This window comes from Sinocyclocheilus rhinocerous, unplaced genomic scaffold (assembly GCF_001515625.1).
Source record: "Sinocyclocheilus rhinocerous isolate Xijiao unplaced genomic scaffold, SAMN03320098_v1.1 scaffold706, whole genome shotgun sequence".
NCBI lineage: Eukaryota > Metazoa > Chordata > Actinopteri > Cypriniformes > Cyprinidae > Sinocyclocheilus > Sinocyclocheilus rhinocerous.
In genome coordinates, this window is record NW_015632479.1 from 248032 (window position 1) to 265530 (window position 17499).

The 17499-nt window shown below is 35.0% G+C and overlaps 1 protein-coding gene and 1 long non-coding RNA gene across 3 annotated transcripts; one reads left to right on the plus strand and one right to left on the minus strand.

The window, feature by feature from the left end:
• The first annotated feature begins 7223 nt into the window (after positions 1-7223).
• On the plus strand, positions 7224-9774 carry LOC107742586 (protein Tob1-like). Its single transcript, XM_016555626.1, has 2 exons — positions 7224-7414; positions 8444-9774. Exon 2 carries the CDS (start codon positions 8535-8537, stop codon positions 9513-9515), a length of 981 nt encoding a protein of 326 aa, XP_016411112.1. The 5' UTR covers positions 7224-7414; positions 8444-8534; the 3' UTR covers positions 9516-9774.
• LOC107742587 (uncharacterized) lies at positions 9647-11788 on the minus strand. Of its 2 annotated transcripts, XR_001640321.1 has the most exons (3): positions 11778-11788; positions 9809-10377; positions 9647-9761 (listed from the first exon to the last, which is right to left on the minus strand). It is a non-coding gene; the product is annotated as an uncharacterized LOC107742587 (long non-coding RNA). The 2 variants fall into 2 exon arrangements; XR_001640320.1 differs by lacking the exon at positions 11778-11788 and having other exon boundaries at positions 9809-10713.
• Positions 11789-17499: the final 5711 nt, after the last annotated feature.

The following is a 17499-nucleotide window of genomic DNA, read 5'->3' on the forward strand; positions in this document are numbered from 1 at the left end:
GAAAGTTTGAAATACAACGAAATACATGTGCAATTATTGATCCAACATCAGTTATGCTGATTATATAATTTGTAATATTAAAAATGTGTTACATTAACGATTAATGGAGTATATTTCACACACACACACACACACACACACACACACACACACACACACAAACTATTATATCATTTGTAATATTAAAAATGTGTTACATTAACGATTAATGGAGTATAGTTCACACACACACACACACACACACGCAAACACACACACACAAAAAAAACTTTCTTTCTACTTCAAAACTTTAATTTGATGTGTTACACTGAAAAAAAAAAAGTAAGAAAAAACATAAGAAAACAAAAAGAAACCAAACTGGAGTTTTGTTTCAGAAATTGCTAGTAAATTTTACAAATACAGTAATTGCAAAGAATCAACAAGTAACGCATTGAATTAAACATGAAATTTTAAAGTAGAAAGACTAAAACAGTATGTTTTTTAAATTTAGTAATGCTGTTGTGTTTTTGTCATTTTTATATTATTTGTTTTTAAATGTCTATTTTTAATTAATTTTATTTCAGTTATTTTAGTACATCACGTTAAACTAAATGAAAATTAGAAATGTTGAATTTTTTTATTTTATTTCAGTTAACATTTATTCAATTTCAAGTCACAAATTGTTTTATGGTTTTAGTTTTAGTTAATTATAATAACCCTTTTTTTTTTACTGTACAGTGTAGGTTAAAAAATTAGAAAGACTAAAATAATATTTTCTTTTAAATTTTTATGTTCTTTGTTTTTTTTAAATGTCTATTTTTTAATAATTTTTTAATTTCAGTTATTTTAGTACATCAAGTCAAACATAAATGAAAATTAGAAATGTTGAATTGTTAACTGAATTTTTTCAAAATTTATTCAATTTCAAGTCACAAATTGTTTTATGGTTTTAGTTTTAGTTAACTATAATAACCCTTTAAAAAAACTGTACAGTGTAGGTTAGAAAAAGAGGAAAATACTATTTCTTTCTACTTAAAAAAAAGTAGTGTAGAAACAGTTTTGTTTCAGAAATTGCTAGTAAATTTCACAAATAATTACAAAGAATCAGCAAGTAATGCATTGAATTAAATGTGAAATTTACTAGCAATTTCCGAGTGAAAACTGTTTCAAAGCCAATTGTTATTCAGTGTAGAAGTATTTTTGGATGCAACTGTAGATGGTTTAAAGTACCACAGACCTTAAATTGGTTCTCTTATGGCATCGCTAACACTTTACGATGTTCTGTGAGGCTGTGAAACTCTTTCTGAATGCTTTATTTTTAAGAGTGTTCACTGCTGTTGGTTTTGGGAGGATCCAGATCTGATGCAGCAAAAGTGGGACACACTGTGTTTCTGGGCTTTAATGTAAACAATAATGGGACATCTATAATGAAAAAATGGTGCACTATATTTCAGTGGTTTATCAGTACATTTAGAAACTGCAAAAAATTATTTTCCGAATCAGTATTTTTGTCTTGCTTTCCAGTAGCCTACAAATATCTAAACATTCTTTAACCAAGAAACATTTAATTGAGAAGCAAAATGATTAAAGGTATTATGTCTTGTTTTCTGATAAAATAAATAAATAAATGAATAAGTTTAAAAAAAGTTTAAGATTAACACAATAACAAATATCTGCTAACGGAGTCAGAAAAATGAACTTAATTAAAAAAAAAAAAAGTTTATTTTTCTGATCTCACTGGCAGATATTTGTTTTCATTTTAAGAGAAAACAACATTTTTCAACTGTATTCAGAAAGTCAATTTTAGTAACAGGGATGCAAAAATCGCAAACCGACCTTTCTGAAAATTAAGCACCTCTTTTCACTGATCTTTTATGAATTTATTTATTTTCCACTTCTTCTTACACACTTTTTTTCAGTAAAATCTAAAAATCCTTGAATCAAGACTTGATAAGCAAAAAGAAAAAAAAAAGAAAAATTCTGACAAATTTGCCAAAATGAAGTGAGTTTTTGTATTTCCATAATTTAAAGAAAAACATTAATATGTTAAGTTTTTTAATAGTAACAGAGTTGAAGGTTGCGCTTGGAAAAGCAGAGAAAATGGAATTATATTTTTCACTTGTCTTCCCATCATGCTGTATGGTTTCAAATTATATTATTTGCATACAGATCTAATATAAACCTGCGATTTCTTTCCCAGCTGTTTACCTTAACAGACATAACTGACTGTGTTTGTGTAACCTATGTGTGTTTTAAACATAAACCTGTGTGTATTTGACAGTTTAAGTGCAATAAGACATGAAAGAGAACTTATTTAGTACTGAAGTGCCGTGTGACAGTATACAGTAACACTATATCAGAAGTTTAAACCGATATGGCTTTAAAACGCATGATTTCAGCACGATAGACATGATAATAAAAACTAAACAGATGTTTTTTTGTATTTGAGGTACTAGGCTCCGCCTTATTCTGGAAAAGGGGGCGGGGAGCAGCAACTCATTTGCATTTAAAGATACAGGCACGAAAACAGCGCGTTTCCGCTTCCACTCAAAATAGGCATTTTCAAAATAATATAATAAATGATCTGAGGGGTATTTTGAGCTGAAACTTCACAGACTCATTCTGGGGACACCTGAGACTTATATTACATCTTGTAAAAAGGGGCATAACAGGTGCCCTTTAACAGCTTGAATTAGTTTTTATTAGTTTCCATTTTCATTTTAGTTTAAGTTTTGGTGTTTTTGGTCATTTTAGTGTTTTTGTTTTTTAATATATCTATGTACTTTATATATATATATACAGTGGGTACGGAAAGTATTCAGACCCCCTTAAATTTTTCACTCTTTGTTATATTGCAGCCATTTGCTAAAATCATTTAAGTTAATTTTTTTCCTCATTAATGTACACACAGCGCAGAGGATCCCCAATTCCAGGTGTGAAAAACTTGTTGCATCTTTCCCAAAAGGGTCATGGCTGTATTAGATCAAAAGGGTGCTTCTACTAAATACTGAGCAAAGGGTCTGAATACTTAGGACCATTTGATATTTCAGTTTTTCTTTTTTAATAAATCATAAAAATGTCAACAATTCTGTGTTTTTCTGTCAATATGGGGTGCTGTGTGTACATTAATGAGGAAAAAAAATTAACTTAAATGATTTTAGCAAATGGCTGCAATATAACAAAGAGTGAAAAATTTAAGGGGGTCTGAATACTTTCCGTACCCACTGTATATATATAGTTTTAGAGCATCAAGTTACATCAAACTAAACAACAAACTAAATGACGAAGATGAGAAATGTTTCCTTGGCAACCAGCTGAAATAAAATAGGGTTAAGTATTTAAAATATTTTATTTGATTTCAGTCAACATTTCCTTTATTTGCAATAATTATAAGGTTTTTTTTTATTTTATTTTTTTAGTTAACTATAATACAGTTAACAGGGTTGTAAATGTGTGACACAGCGAAACACACCAAACATTTGCAGTGTGTAAAACTAGCAACTTTCCATGTTGTTATGGTTGATCTCACGACAGAACAAACATAGGATTTCTGCCTGTAATGCTTTAGACCGTGTTTGTGGATGTGCCGCAGGTTCTGCAGCTCTAGAACAGCCTCCACTAAATTATTCCCTATAAAGAGCACAATAATAAGACACTGAATTAGTAAACATCAACTACTGAAGCACTTTCAGCTCCAAACTGCATCTGAATGTGAACGGGACTTTGAAATATGAAGGTAATAATAATAAAAAAGAGATATTATTCCAGTCAGCATCATATTTCTGTCGGTAAAAAGAAGTGTTCAGCGTGTAAACTTCGTTAAATGCCTCATTTCAGATGTTCTGGGAGATTGTGTTCATTCAGTTTTCTTACAAGGTAAGTTTCTTGGAGTCTGAAACCCCACTGATAACCGTTTCTTACCTGTGTAGATGTAAGTCCTATTTCTATTGACACAATTCTTTTTTTCTTTTTCTTTCAATATATATACGCTGCAAAACGTGATTTTCTTGCCCCGTTGACTTTAAAATGTTGTTATTTTTGCTTCTTAAGTACTAAATGTATCTTGATTTAGGAATGTTTAGATATTTGTACTGAAAAACAAGACAAAATAGTAAGAAGAAAACTTTTTTTCTTTTCTTCAGTGTATAGCACATAAATACACATAAAAATAAAATTCTTCTTATATAGATCATAAAGTCTTTCAAAAGTTTAGTTTTTTTTTCTTTAAATAAATATTTTTATTCATAAAGGACACATTAAATTGATGAAAAGTGACAGTAAAGACATTTATAATGTTGCAAAAGATTTCTATTTCAAATAAACGCTGTTGTTTTGAACTTTCTGTTCATCTGTGAATCCTGAAAAATAAAATGCATCACGGTTTCCACAAAACTATTGTGCAGCACGGCTGTTTTCAACATTGATAATAATCAGAAATGTTTCTAATAATCAGCATATTAGAATGATTTCTGAAGATCATGTGACACTGAAGACTGGAGTAATGATGCTGAAAATACAGCTTTGATCACAGAAATAAATTACAGTTTAACAGATATTCACATAGAAGACACCTGTTTTACATTATAATAATATTTCACAATTTTTACTGTATTTTTCATCAAATAAATGCAGCCCTGGTGAGACTTCTTTCAAAAACATAAAAAAATCTACCGACCCCAAACCTTAGTAGTGCGTGTGTGTGTGTCTACATAGAGCTAAAAGACATGGACTAAAATCCACAAAAGTCTTATGTAAATTTAAAGGCGAATTTTAGTGAAAGTACGTGTGCATTACATCTCATTGCTATGGTTGACCAGTGCTGTGTTGTCGATACGCTCCCATCACATCATCTAAACTGGCGGAGCTCCAGCGTGTGAGTCACTGAATGCTGGAAACACTCATGTGTGTCTTCTCAAGCTTCATTCACACCCCTGCAGAGGAGCAATCTGGGATCTCGAACCCTTCTCTACCTGCTTAGCCATCTAACACTCGTTATATCTCACTGTATCAGTGACAGAAGCATTAGTAAACAGATGGAATGGAAGCAGTTACGGCTGGAATGTAGAACATTTAGACATACTTTAGAGTTCCTGAAATATCATTAAGAGAGAGCAGGGTGTGGTCAGTGTTGACTTCAGGTGTACGTCATGAGCAGGAGTTTGTTTGAGTATTTATTGTTGCTATGCTACGGAGCCTACATCATATTTATGTAAGGAACAGAAAAGAAAATGTATCACTTTTACGTCATCCACCAAAAACAAATCCATAACCTCTCAGAAGGCATAATACAGATTTATAAAGATATAGGACTTTTTTTTTTTTTTTATCAAAATGATCATTCTGTCATCATTTATTCACTCTCGTGTTGTTCAAACCTGTATGACTTTCTTTCTTTCCCTGGAACATAAAAGAAAATATTTGGTAACCAAACGGTTTCGGTGCCCATTGAACAGAAACAGTTCTCAAATACCTCCTTTTGTGTTTCGCAGGAGAAAGAAAATCGATAAATAAATAAATACATAAATAAAGTTCTTAGTATTTTTTGTCTTGATTTCCAGAACAAACATTCTTAAATCAAGACTTCTTTCATTTAATCAGTTAAATCAATCAACTTGAGATGCAGATATTTTGCCTTGTTTACTGACAAATTAATTAAAATTAGACGAGTATTTGCTTAAAACAAGAATAAACATCTTGCATTGGCATAATAAAAAAATCTTTGTTTTTTATGTGAATTAAGTTTTTTCTGTTTATTTTTATTTCCCCGTTGGCAGATATTTTTTCTTGCTTTCAGCAAAAACAATACATTTCTGTGTCATTTTGAGCATAAACACTTAAGTTTGATTCATTTTTTCAGAAAACAAGACTTTTTGCTTCTCGGGTAAATTATTTAAAAATCTTGCTTTAAATTTTTTTTAAATATTTGTATCAGAAACCAAGACTAAAATACTAAGTGATATTATTTTTTGCAGTGTACAGAATGACAAGAGGGTGAGTAAATGATCATGGAATCTTAATTTTTGCTTTAAGTGACTGGCTAATTGCTTAATATAACATTAAAATCCTACTAAGTGAGAACACACAGATTAAGTAAGAGAATCGATGCTAAAATACACAACTTGGGACTGCATTCATATCTGTTTAAGCCCAGAGCGGTACTCGCTTATAAAACTGAACCATCTTTTTGGGACTTGTTGGTATACAGCTCAGAATTAATTTGAAGCATCATCGTGTTGTATTGTGAGCCTGGAGTCATTTCCCAAATGCAGACAGCACTGGAGTGTATAATAGGCTATTCCTCTGCAATCCTCACCCCTACTGTGTACACATTTGCATGGGTTTATAACAATTCATGATTGCAAAAACCTTAAACCTCTTGCATACAGGAGCTTGGTTTACCCGACCAATGAAATCTGAGCTGTGTAAGGCGTCGACGTGCTGATACTATAGAAAAAGCAACACAACACGGCTGCATCATGTTACTATATATGTAGCACAGATGAATAATTGGGTTTTGATTTACAGACAATGCATTAATAAATAGCTTGTTTATTTTGTCATCATATGCATGTTATTTAAAAAGCAATGCATATTGCATAACCTAAAAAGTCACAACAAGGTAAACCCACAGACTTGAGTGTACTAGTGTGTCTGCATAGGTGGTGATGACGAAACCACGGCCAGCCAATAGCATCGCAGTATTTATTTATTTATTTTTGTTTGTTCAAGCAAAAGGACAGATTACACCCCAGTGGACAAATGACCAGAGTCACTCCGCTCACTTAATGTGGGCTATTTATTTATTTACACCTTCTTATCTACTTAATACGTCTGAAATTAATTAAAAGGATCCACTTTTATTGTTAGTAGGTCGTATTATAAGCTGCAAAGGTAGAATCAGATTTAGCCATAAACTGTAAACATCGCGCAGTTATTATAAGTCTCGATAAATCAACATAACAAAGGAGCCAGTATAATAATATTATGTTTAGATCTCCTACGTGTGGGAGAAAGATAACTAGGGACGCCAGCCATAAATGTACTAAACGCTTATTGGTCGAGGGGCGGGTCTCTTTGGTTGTTGACGTAGCGCGCGGCCAATCAGCACGGAGAACTCGGAGGCGACTGCGTGACGAAAGCGCGTTTGTCCAATGGTAAGCGCCGCTGAGGTTTTGACCTCTGAAAACCGCATCACCGCCCCCATCATGTCCGTGGCGGAGGAGCGCTATAAAGGAGATCCAGGCAGGAGTTTAAAGGGCAGAGTTGTAAAAACTCCTAGGCAGTGGGGAGTCGGATTGCCTGACAACAGACTCCAAAAAAACAACACGGTTCCACGAAGAATAAACAGCTATTGTTGACGCAACCGAACTGGAATAATCTTGTCCATAACTGCTAGCTAGGAACCGAAGAGGAGAGGAAAGCACGAGCGTTTAATGTAAGTATCTGGCTGTGGATTACATATGGCTTTGCTTCAAATGGCTAACGCTAGTTTACTCAAGAATTGTGTTAGTCAAACCTGTTTGACTCGGTGGAGCACGAAAGGAGGCGTTAGGCAGAATGACAGCATTCGTTTTAAACAAAATGCATTGAAGTACAACAGTGAGCGAGGCTGTCAGTCCCCTAAAATCATCCTTTTGTGCTCCACAACAAAGCGAGGACGCGAAGGCAAACATCTGACGGAGCTGTCATTTTGAGTGCGCTGTCTCTTTAAGAAACGCATTGAAATTCTGATTCCGCGTAGACGGAGAGCTGGCTGTTCTTGATAAATGATCGGTTTCCTCGCGAATGGCTCTCTGAAACCGTGCAGTCATGTGAGCTGCTCTCTGTGTCTCTAATGTGTGTGTGCTTTACGGAAATGTCCGATCAGCCCTGCTTGACCCGTACGAATCCCGTGCCAAAGTTCATTTTTACGCCTAAAACCCGTCGCCATCTCCAGAGCGATCGAGCTCCTCCGTTTACAGTTCTGTCGTCAGAAAGCGTCCAGAATGTTCCCAATACCTATTCGTACTCGCAATGGCCGCGTCTCAAATTCTACGCGTACAGCACGACGCAGCCGACGTCTGTGCAACCGCACTATTTAACGCGTTTCGCTCGCCATACGCGAAGGTTTACGCAAAGATTTAGCGTTATATTTGGTGTGCTGGACTCATTTGGTCAAGGCTACACACCCCGTGATGCTATTGGTCGCGAGCTTCGGGAAATCCGATCGCAGGGGTGTTGCGCAACGCGTGTCGCATTGTGTTCGAATGCCCTATATTCACATAAAGGCGTTTTTACGCAACAGTTGGCGGAATAAAGCAGGGAAGAGAATCCGCGTTATGCAATCTCCCTGATGCACAGTCCATTTAAACCTTGCATTTAGGCCTCTCACTCTTGTGTCTGTATCAGCTGTGTTTGTTTACATATGATTAGGCATGGTTTATGAGTCTGCCTCTCAATACCGTGCCTCTTTTCCCCCTTCAAGGAGCGCGAGAGGATTTTCCTGTGTTACAGCAAGCGTTTCTCGTCCACCAGCACTTCTGGGTCCCCACTGAACACCACACAGACAAACAGCTATGCAGCTCGAAATCCAAGTAGCGCTGAACTTCATCATTTCGTACCTGTACAACAAACTCCCGCGGCGGCGAGTCAACATCTTTGGCGAGGAGCTGGAGAGGCAGCTGAAGAAGAAATACGAAGGACACTGGTACCCCGACAAGCCATACAAAGGATCCGGGTTCAGGTGCATCCACGTGGGCGAGAAGGTGGATCCGGTGGTGGAGGAAGCAGCCAAAGAAAGCGGGCTGGACATCGAGGACGTCCGCAACAACTTGCCTCAGGACCTCAGCGTTTGGATCGACCCTTTCGAGGTGTCCTACCAGATTGGGGAAAAGGGAGCGGTTAAGGTGCTATACGTGGACGATAGCGGCGAGAACGGCTCCGAGCTGGATAAAGAGATCAGAAACAGTTTTAACCCGGAGGCTCAGGTCTTCATGCCAATCAGTGACCCGTTGGGCGTCTCGTCCGAGTCCAGTTCGCCGTCGCCGCCACCGTTTGGCCAGTCGGCGGCCGTCAGCCCGTCCTTCATGCCGCGCTCCACCCAGCCTTTAACCTTCACCACAGCCTCGTTCGCCGCCACCAAATTCGGCTCCACCAAGATGAAGAACAGCAGCCGCAACGGCGGCAAAGTTGCACGCAGCTCTCCCACCAACCTGGGCCTGAATGTCAACAGCCTCCTCAAGCAGAAAGCCATCTCCGGCTCCGTGCATTCGCTCTACGGATTCGGTCTGGGAGCTTCGCCTCCGCAGCAGAAAGCGTCTGCGCTCTCGCCTAACGCCAAGGAGTTCGTGTTCCCCAACCTCCAAGGCCAAGAGAGCTCCGGAGATGCCATGTTCCCGAGTGAGAACCCCCTCAGCCCTCTGCAGTACAGCAATGCCTTCGACGTGTTCGCGGCCTACGGGAGCATCAACGACAAGTCGCTCATGGATGGCTTAAACGTAAGTCTCAGCAACATGCAGTATTCAAACCAGCAATTCCAGCCGGTCATGGCTAACTGATGTTCGGATGATTGTTGGCAAAAGGAAAACGCAAGGCAAAGACGCACCACTGTGGATTTGGAAACCAAGATTCCTGTTAGTCACTGATAAGCGCATGTGCCCAAGGGTGTTTGTTTCACTCTATTTGATTATTTTCTCCCTTCGATCTTTCTCTGCCCCCTTGAGTTTGTACTAAAAAGCTTGTGTTACTCTCTCTCACACACACACACACACACACACACACTCTCCGAGACAGACACACACACTCTCTCTCAGACACACACACTCTCAGACACACACACACTCACACAGACACACACACACACACACACTTACATGTCCGAGTTCAGTTACATCGGTCAACAAGCATCTTTTCTTTTCCTTTTTTGCCAATAAAGCAAAAAATGATTTTTTTACTACCTTTTGGAAGAAAAATACTCTAAAACATTGAAAAAAAAAAAAAAGGAAACACAGAAGCTTCAAGTTCTGGCCTCTTACAGTATTTTAAAGTTGGTAAGACTTGGCTGATTTTTAAGAAATTGGCACTAATGCATATATATATATATTGTTTCTACAACATGGTATTGCATTTATATCTTTTTACTACTCCAGTGATCTGTGATGGCTGCAGAAGCTTTATCTTATAATATATTTTGGTTTTTCTTTTTTTTTTTAAATTGCTAAAGAAATTCATCTTTAAAAACAGATAAAAAAATTCTAAAGATTGTGTACAGAATATTCCTTTAGTGTTGGGATTTCAGTGTAGGAATATGTGCTTTTTTGAAACAAAAAGTTGTATTTTCTGTTAAGAGTTCAACAGATTTTTGCTATATTATGGACAATGTAATCGTATCTATTAATTTTGTACCTACATTGTGCAATACTTGATAAAATATGGTATAACAAAGTATTTTGAGTCAGTGTCTTACATGTCAAGAGGGACTGAAATAGTTTATATTACGTTTGTATTAAAATGCTTGAAATAATAATATGCTTGTCTTTTATTTTATTTTCTTTTTTTTTATTTGACATTTGCACCCTGGCCTTTTTCAATAAAAGAAAATTTAGGCAAGAATGAATTACTGGTGTTTCTTTTTCTTCCATGTTACGAAATGAGCATCATTCATCAGTAATTTAATCATTCATGTCATGATTTGCAGGATCTTACATTTGATCGGATATCGACATGCTTAAATAAAAGACTTTGACGAGAGAGAATATGATTCAGATTCAAAATGATTGCTTAAGCAAAACATAGCCTCTAATGAACATGTAAGGTACTCAAAAACACTTCTAAAAATGACATTTTTCCTAATTTCTCAATGTTTTTGGCAGATTAGACTGGAGCAAATGATGAGCCAAAAGCTGGCCATGCATAATCATTTCTGACCTTCTCAGAATTAAATGCATGCATTAAGAAGAATTGAACGTGATAATTCCTGTCTGACAGCAGCTGAATGTTGTGCTAAACAGTAAAACACTGCAGTGCGAAATGAGCGTGTGCTTTCTGTAAGGTGACCTTTAGAAGATTAATAAGAACTTTGGCTGATTCATTCATTTCTGTGTCTGTGTTATAACTAAAACTAATGATCAGGTGGCATTTCCTCATGGCTCTTAAACTCTTAAAGATCTGAACTGTAAACCATTTTGGAGCACAATCCCAAATGCGGTGAAACAAATCACTCGTGTTTGCTCTTATTGCATTGCATTGAGAGGCTTATTGCAATAGTGCAGCGCAACAATTAAGCTTCAAATGGCCACTTTGTTTGTGCAAAGCCTCCGTGAGTTTTTAATACTGCAGTTTGAGACTTCGCTGATGCCAGCGTGGACGCAGATACAGCAACATCTGCTTATCTCAAGTGTGTTTTGGCAGTGGCAGTTATTTTGGTTGCAACTTAAGCATATCAACATGAGGAAAACCAGGTTATTTGACTTAATGTGTTTTGGTTGTATGCACTAGGCTTGGATCGAAAGACATGAACAAACACCAAATCTTTTTATTACAGCGACCCGATGCATGTTTGATATTGTCTAGAGTGACTCCAAACCGTTAGGGAACGATATGTAAAGCATGAAAGAAAATAAAAGATGCATACTGCAATAGAAAGTCCACATTATTTCTAATATGTGGACTTTCTATTGCAATATGCATCTTTTATTTTCTTTTATGCTTTACATATCCTACCCATACAGCAAAAAAAAAAAAAGAAAAATTCAAATTACAAAGAAATTTTTTTTGCTAAAATACGTTCCAAGATATATTTACTTAAATATGTTTTCTACTACTATATTTTTGGCCATTTTTTTTTTGCATATTTAAAAAATATATATATATAAATATATTTTTTAATAAAAACATATTTTATATATAAAATAAATTTTGCCCTCCATATATTTAAATCCAAGAAAATACATTGAAAATATGTCACATAAAATACGTATTATTTATAACATAACACACTAGTATAAAATTCAGCAAGAAACATACTTTACAATGTTCCAAAAAATTACTGGATACTGTATACATATTATTATTATTATTAAATCATTGTAATCTAGGCTTTTCCATCCACATTTGCATTCAGCCCATATATTGTGAGACTGGAAATGTATTTTCTTGCACCTGAAATACATTTTTAAATATATATTGATATATTAAGGTTGGAACTAAATATATGTCAATTTCAAAAATATATTTAATTGAGCTTCACTGCTTATAACATATATTTAGCAAAAAAATGTAAATAATTGTTTTTTTCCTGGCCAAAATATATATATGTCATATGATATGAGGCACATTTCAGGCGCTATTGAAACAATTTCCCGAGAATCTCATAAACATATAGATGTAATATTATACAAAACACTTCAGATTTAGTTTCCAGCTCCTTCAGATCCATCGCCAGTGTCCTTAAAAAGGAGATATACTATAGTAAAGCACAAGCATTTGAAGGCAGTGCAAGTCACTTTACCACAACGTGATCTTTCCCAGCGTGCTGCAGATCTTTCAGACACACACTGTACGCTATGAGAGCAGTCCATCAAGGTCAGTAACAGGTCAGGATCTGGACACAGTCAGATCAGAATACCTCCGATGGGCCTTTATGTGCATCAGCAGCATTACACCGTCCGCTGCAGACATGCACACAGCTTTGAGCTGCATGTGAAATGCATCGGCACGTTAAGTATTGTTCTCAGTCAGAGGTGTTTTTCTGTAGTCTTGCTCTTATGTGCGTGAAGTTCAACACCCTCAGTAAAAATGTGTGACTTCTGCATGAGGAAGAGCTTGCAAGTCAGGAACATCTGGTGAATGATACTAGACATTTTGTAACTTGCATAATGTAAAAAATAAAAATTTTTTGAAGTTGTAAATAAAACAACGATTATTGGAGTATGTTTTACAAGAAAATACTATTTCAGTGTATGCAAAAGACCACTGAAAAATAGGCGAATCAGAACATAGCACCGACTGTGACGTTACAGTCGGGATCACTAATAGTTACGCCCCCAACATTTGCATAAACCCGCCCATGTTCTATGCCAGCCGCCAGCCGAATCATCAGAAGTTCTGCAGGTGTTGCGAAGAAACAAGCGAGGATAATCGCGAAAATGACAGATCATGGAAATAAATATAATGTTCCAGGCTGTGCAGGGGATGTGAAGTGCAGGGATGGGTTGGTGTCTGTATTCAGAAAGGCACGGAAAATCCTAGGGTTGTAAATGGACATGTAAACCCATTTCTGGAGATTGTTTGCCCTTAACTAAGCCACACACCTTCTTATGTAGATATCAGAGAACGATTTAAAATATTGTATCAATGCATTCTATGGCACCTTTAATTATCTGTTAAATTTGCTCGCAATTTCTGAGTGAAAGTTGTTTGTATGTCAAATTGTTTTAGAGTATACAAAAAAAACAAAACATTTTCCATCAATTGTTCATGCTTGTCTCAGGTAATAATAATAATAATAATCTATATATCTATGTATCTATCTATAAAATTCAAGATATTTTTTTAATTTATAGAAACAATGCATTCCCCCATACCAAAAGAAACTTAGTTTCTAAACCTATTCAAGAAAATATTGTTCTTATAATTAAAAAAAAAAAAAAAAGCTTATTTATGTATTATTTATTTATTTTTTATTTTTCAATTTAATTAATTATTTTTATAATTATTCATTCATTCATTCCCACTTATTTGGAATAACGCACTAAAGTTACCATTTTTAGGTAAGATTTACGTTTTTTAAAGATATTTCTCTAGATTATATTATTGCACAGCTCTTTATATAAAGTTGGATATAAGTATGTCCAGCTTTATCTGCATACGTGCAATACACTCATAAACCGATATATGATCCAATCTCAACTGCTTGACTTTTGGAATCATCTCAAAATGTAACTATATTATTGCACAGCTCTAATCTGCTAAATGCAATGATAAGGCATGACGATATTAAGATATTAAACATTCGCATCATGATTTTCTGGAAAGCTGCTTTGAAGCAACACATATTGTGAAAAGCGCTACAAATGAATCTATCTATTGACTTCAAGAATCATTCACAATAACATAATTCACAATCTTTCACTAAACACTCACCCACACATCTCAGGCCGATTACAGGCGAGCTGATGGCGTGACGTGCGCGAGAGCGAAGCATCATTGTTACAGATGGCTTATAGCTCAGCTCATAACGCTCAGCCGCTAATAGAGCACAACAGCAGCGCTTAAGAGCTCAAACAGTTACCACAGACCCTCTTACACAACTTACACAGCGCCGCCGCTGATGTCTTTGCTGTTCTGGCCTGTGTAATTTCAATGCTTCCCTACAGCTCTCTCCAGAAGCTGCGACACAATTCCCTGTGTAATCTAGCGGCATTAGACGATGTGTCTGTGTCTGTAAACCAGCTTTGACTTCATCAGAGCCGAGCCGATCATGTCCTGACGTCTGTAATTCTAGTGAATCATTCATTCTAACCAGTCCACTTCTCTCATATGTAGTGGCAGAAAGTTTGATTCAGTTTAGTTTGCTTAAATGATTTGTTTAAATGAACAGATTTACAAAAACAATTACCTAATTTGCCAATTGAGTCCTTGTACTATGTACTGTTTTTTACTTTTATAATTTTTGTACAGTTATTTAATATTTATATATTTAATATTTTGATATTTATATAATAATTTCAATTGTGTGTGTGTGTGTGTTTAAACATTTAATTTAATTTAATATGCATTTTACCTATTCAAGTTTGATTCAGTCATCCTTATTTAGATTCAGTCCTGTGTTTTTGAATATTAAAATTCTATGTTTAAATATTTATACAACAATTAGTTATCATTTCAATTACACACACATACATAATTTTAAGTTTTTATATTTTATCCTATTTTTATATATATACTGATTTTGTAAAGTTTGATTCAATCATTCATTTAAAATGTTTTATTATTTCAAATTATGATTTCCTTAGTTTCGCCACACTTTTAAAGAGCTTCTCAGCACTGTATCTCAGTAAAGCTCGTGACGGGACGCTGTCTGGTTCTGCTTTCCCATCTGACGCAGGCCATCGCTGCTTTAATCCTCCTCGTGTGCCACCGTAAGCCTTCCTTTAGCTCTTTATAAATGGGTTTGAGTTCAGGAAGCGTTGAGTCGTAATATGGGCTCACAAGGAAACACCCCGTATACGTCAGAGCCGAGGAATTCCTCTCTGATTCAACGCAAAGGAATCCCGGTCAGGTGCTTTGTGATGTATAGGAAACTATCTGGCGCTTTAACGCACAGGGCATGACCTCAGTGTCACATGACACACACTACCAAAACATTAGGCTTTTCTTAGCCCGAGGGCCGTGTTTTGGCTCTGTTTCTTGGAGTTTGCTTGTGAAACCTCATCTTAATGTGGTCTAATGCAACTGCAATGTCATACTAGGATCCGGCGAGGTAAATAAATCAGTGCTGCTCTCAGAGGATCTCACCTGTCTAAGTTATTCAGCAGCACAGAAAGCCAAGGCCTCACTGATGTGCTATATGATTTTCAATAAAGGTCATAATAGGATGGAAAAATCCATGACACGTATGACTTCTCCTGAAAGAGTAGAAGCACATATCGTTGCAAATTTAAATAGCAAGAGTTTTAAAAGTGACCCAGTTATTTGAAATTGGGTATCAAAATCTGTTTTTAACAAAAATTATTTTTGTCTTGTTTTCCAGTGAAAAAACTAAATCTCCCAGGTTATAAAAACGTTGTTTTAAAATGTTTATAAAACATTGAAATGTCCAGGTTTTATAGTTAACAAAAACAATGTTCTACTAACTTTATTTCCATCCAAAAATATAATGTTATTTGATCATTTATTTATTTTTTTATATTCTAAGAACGTTAAAAAGTCCAGTTTTCTTGTCGTGAAAAAAAAAAAAAGTACAAATAACATCAGAACATTTTAAGAATGTTGATCTAAGAAAATTTTTTCTCAACTTCATGAGAACATATATCAAATATTAATAAAGTTGTAAGAACGTTCCATAAACATTACTTTAAGAACATTTCGTCCCAACATTTATATAACTTTTAAAAAACGTTAGTGAGAGTTGTGAGAACGTTTCCTGTATATGAGAAGCGAAATGGTTTAAGATATTAAGTCTTGCTTTCTGAAAATGTATCAAAATTAAGTAACAAGCAAAAACATCTGCCTATGGGGTCAGAAAAAGAAACTTAATTCAAAAAGAAAACACATGATGATTTTTCTCACCGCATTGGCAGAGATTATGTCTTGTTTTAAGCAAAAACTGTATTTTAAGTCATTTTGTTTCAAGTAAATGTATCTTGATTTAGATATTTGTCTGGAAAACAAGATTCAGAAATCATTTTTGCTTTGTGTTAATGAATTTTTACTATCCTGTTAGCTTTGAGACTGTATATGCTGGTGTACTTTTAATTTTAAGTTTAGCACACATACACATTTACAGTGTTCAGTCATTAGATCAAAAATATTGATTATCATGTTTGTAAGGCTATTTTAAAAAAAGGAAAAACACTTTGATATGTCATGTGCAAACGTCCTAATCCAATACTACAGATATGGGTTACAAACTGTAAGAAAGTTTCACGCAGGTTGATAAGCTGAAAAAATATTGTAACATACTACAGATATGGGTTACAAACTGTAAGTGCATCAATATTGCAAAGTGATTAATGAGTTTTGGGAGCAACGTCAAAAATCATCTCAGTATATGCCAAAAATGCATCTGAAAAGACGAACCACGGTCACAAGTCAAAGCTGGTTGAGAAGGAAAGTTGCTAAAGACCACAAAAGAAAAACGTCTGAGACCACAGTAAACAGACTAAGAAAGTTTCACGCAGGTTGATAAGCTGAAAAAATATTGTAACATTTTAGCCACGCCCCTGAGTGCAAGATGAGTCATCGCTACGTTTAACTCTTTTTCCCGGAAAGAAACATTTTTTTAAATGTAAATTTTGTCAACATTTATTACTACACTAGCATACAGATGACCTCAAGTCTATCATGTATTGACTAAAAGCCATAAAACTCATAGAGTCTTATGCCAAGTGCCAATAACAGAATATCTAAATAAAAACCGAATATATAAATACATACAGAGGTTTTTCAGTCATCTTTAGATTCAGTCCTGTGTTTTTGAATATTAAAATTCTATGTTTAAATATTTATACAACAATTAGTTATCATTTCAATTACACACACATACATAATTTTAAGTTTTTATATTTTATCCTATTTTTATATATATACTGATTTTGTAAAGTTTGATTCAATCATTCATTTAAAATGTTTTTAAATGAGCAAAAATATCCAATATCCAATTTAAAAAATATACAATTTGAATCCCTGGACTGTGTAATGTGTTTTTGACTATTATAATTATATTATGTAGTATAGAATTATATTTAATATATTTAGTATTTAAATATTTACATTATAATTAGTTGTACTTTTAATTATATTTTACTAATAATTAAATTA

Excerpts from the sequence above, each read along its gene's own strand:
- LOC107742586 (XM_016555626.1), top strand. The coding sequence starts at position 8,535 with ATGCAGCTCGAAATCCAAGTAGCGCTGAACTTCATCATTTCGTACCTG.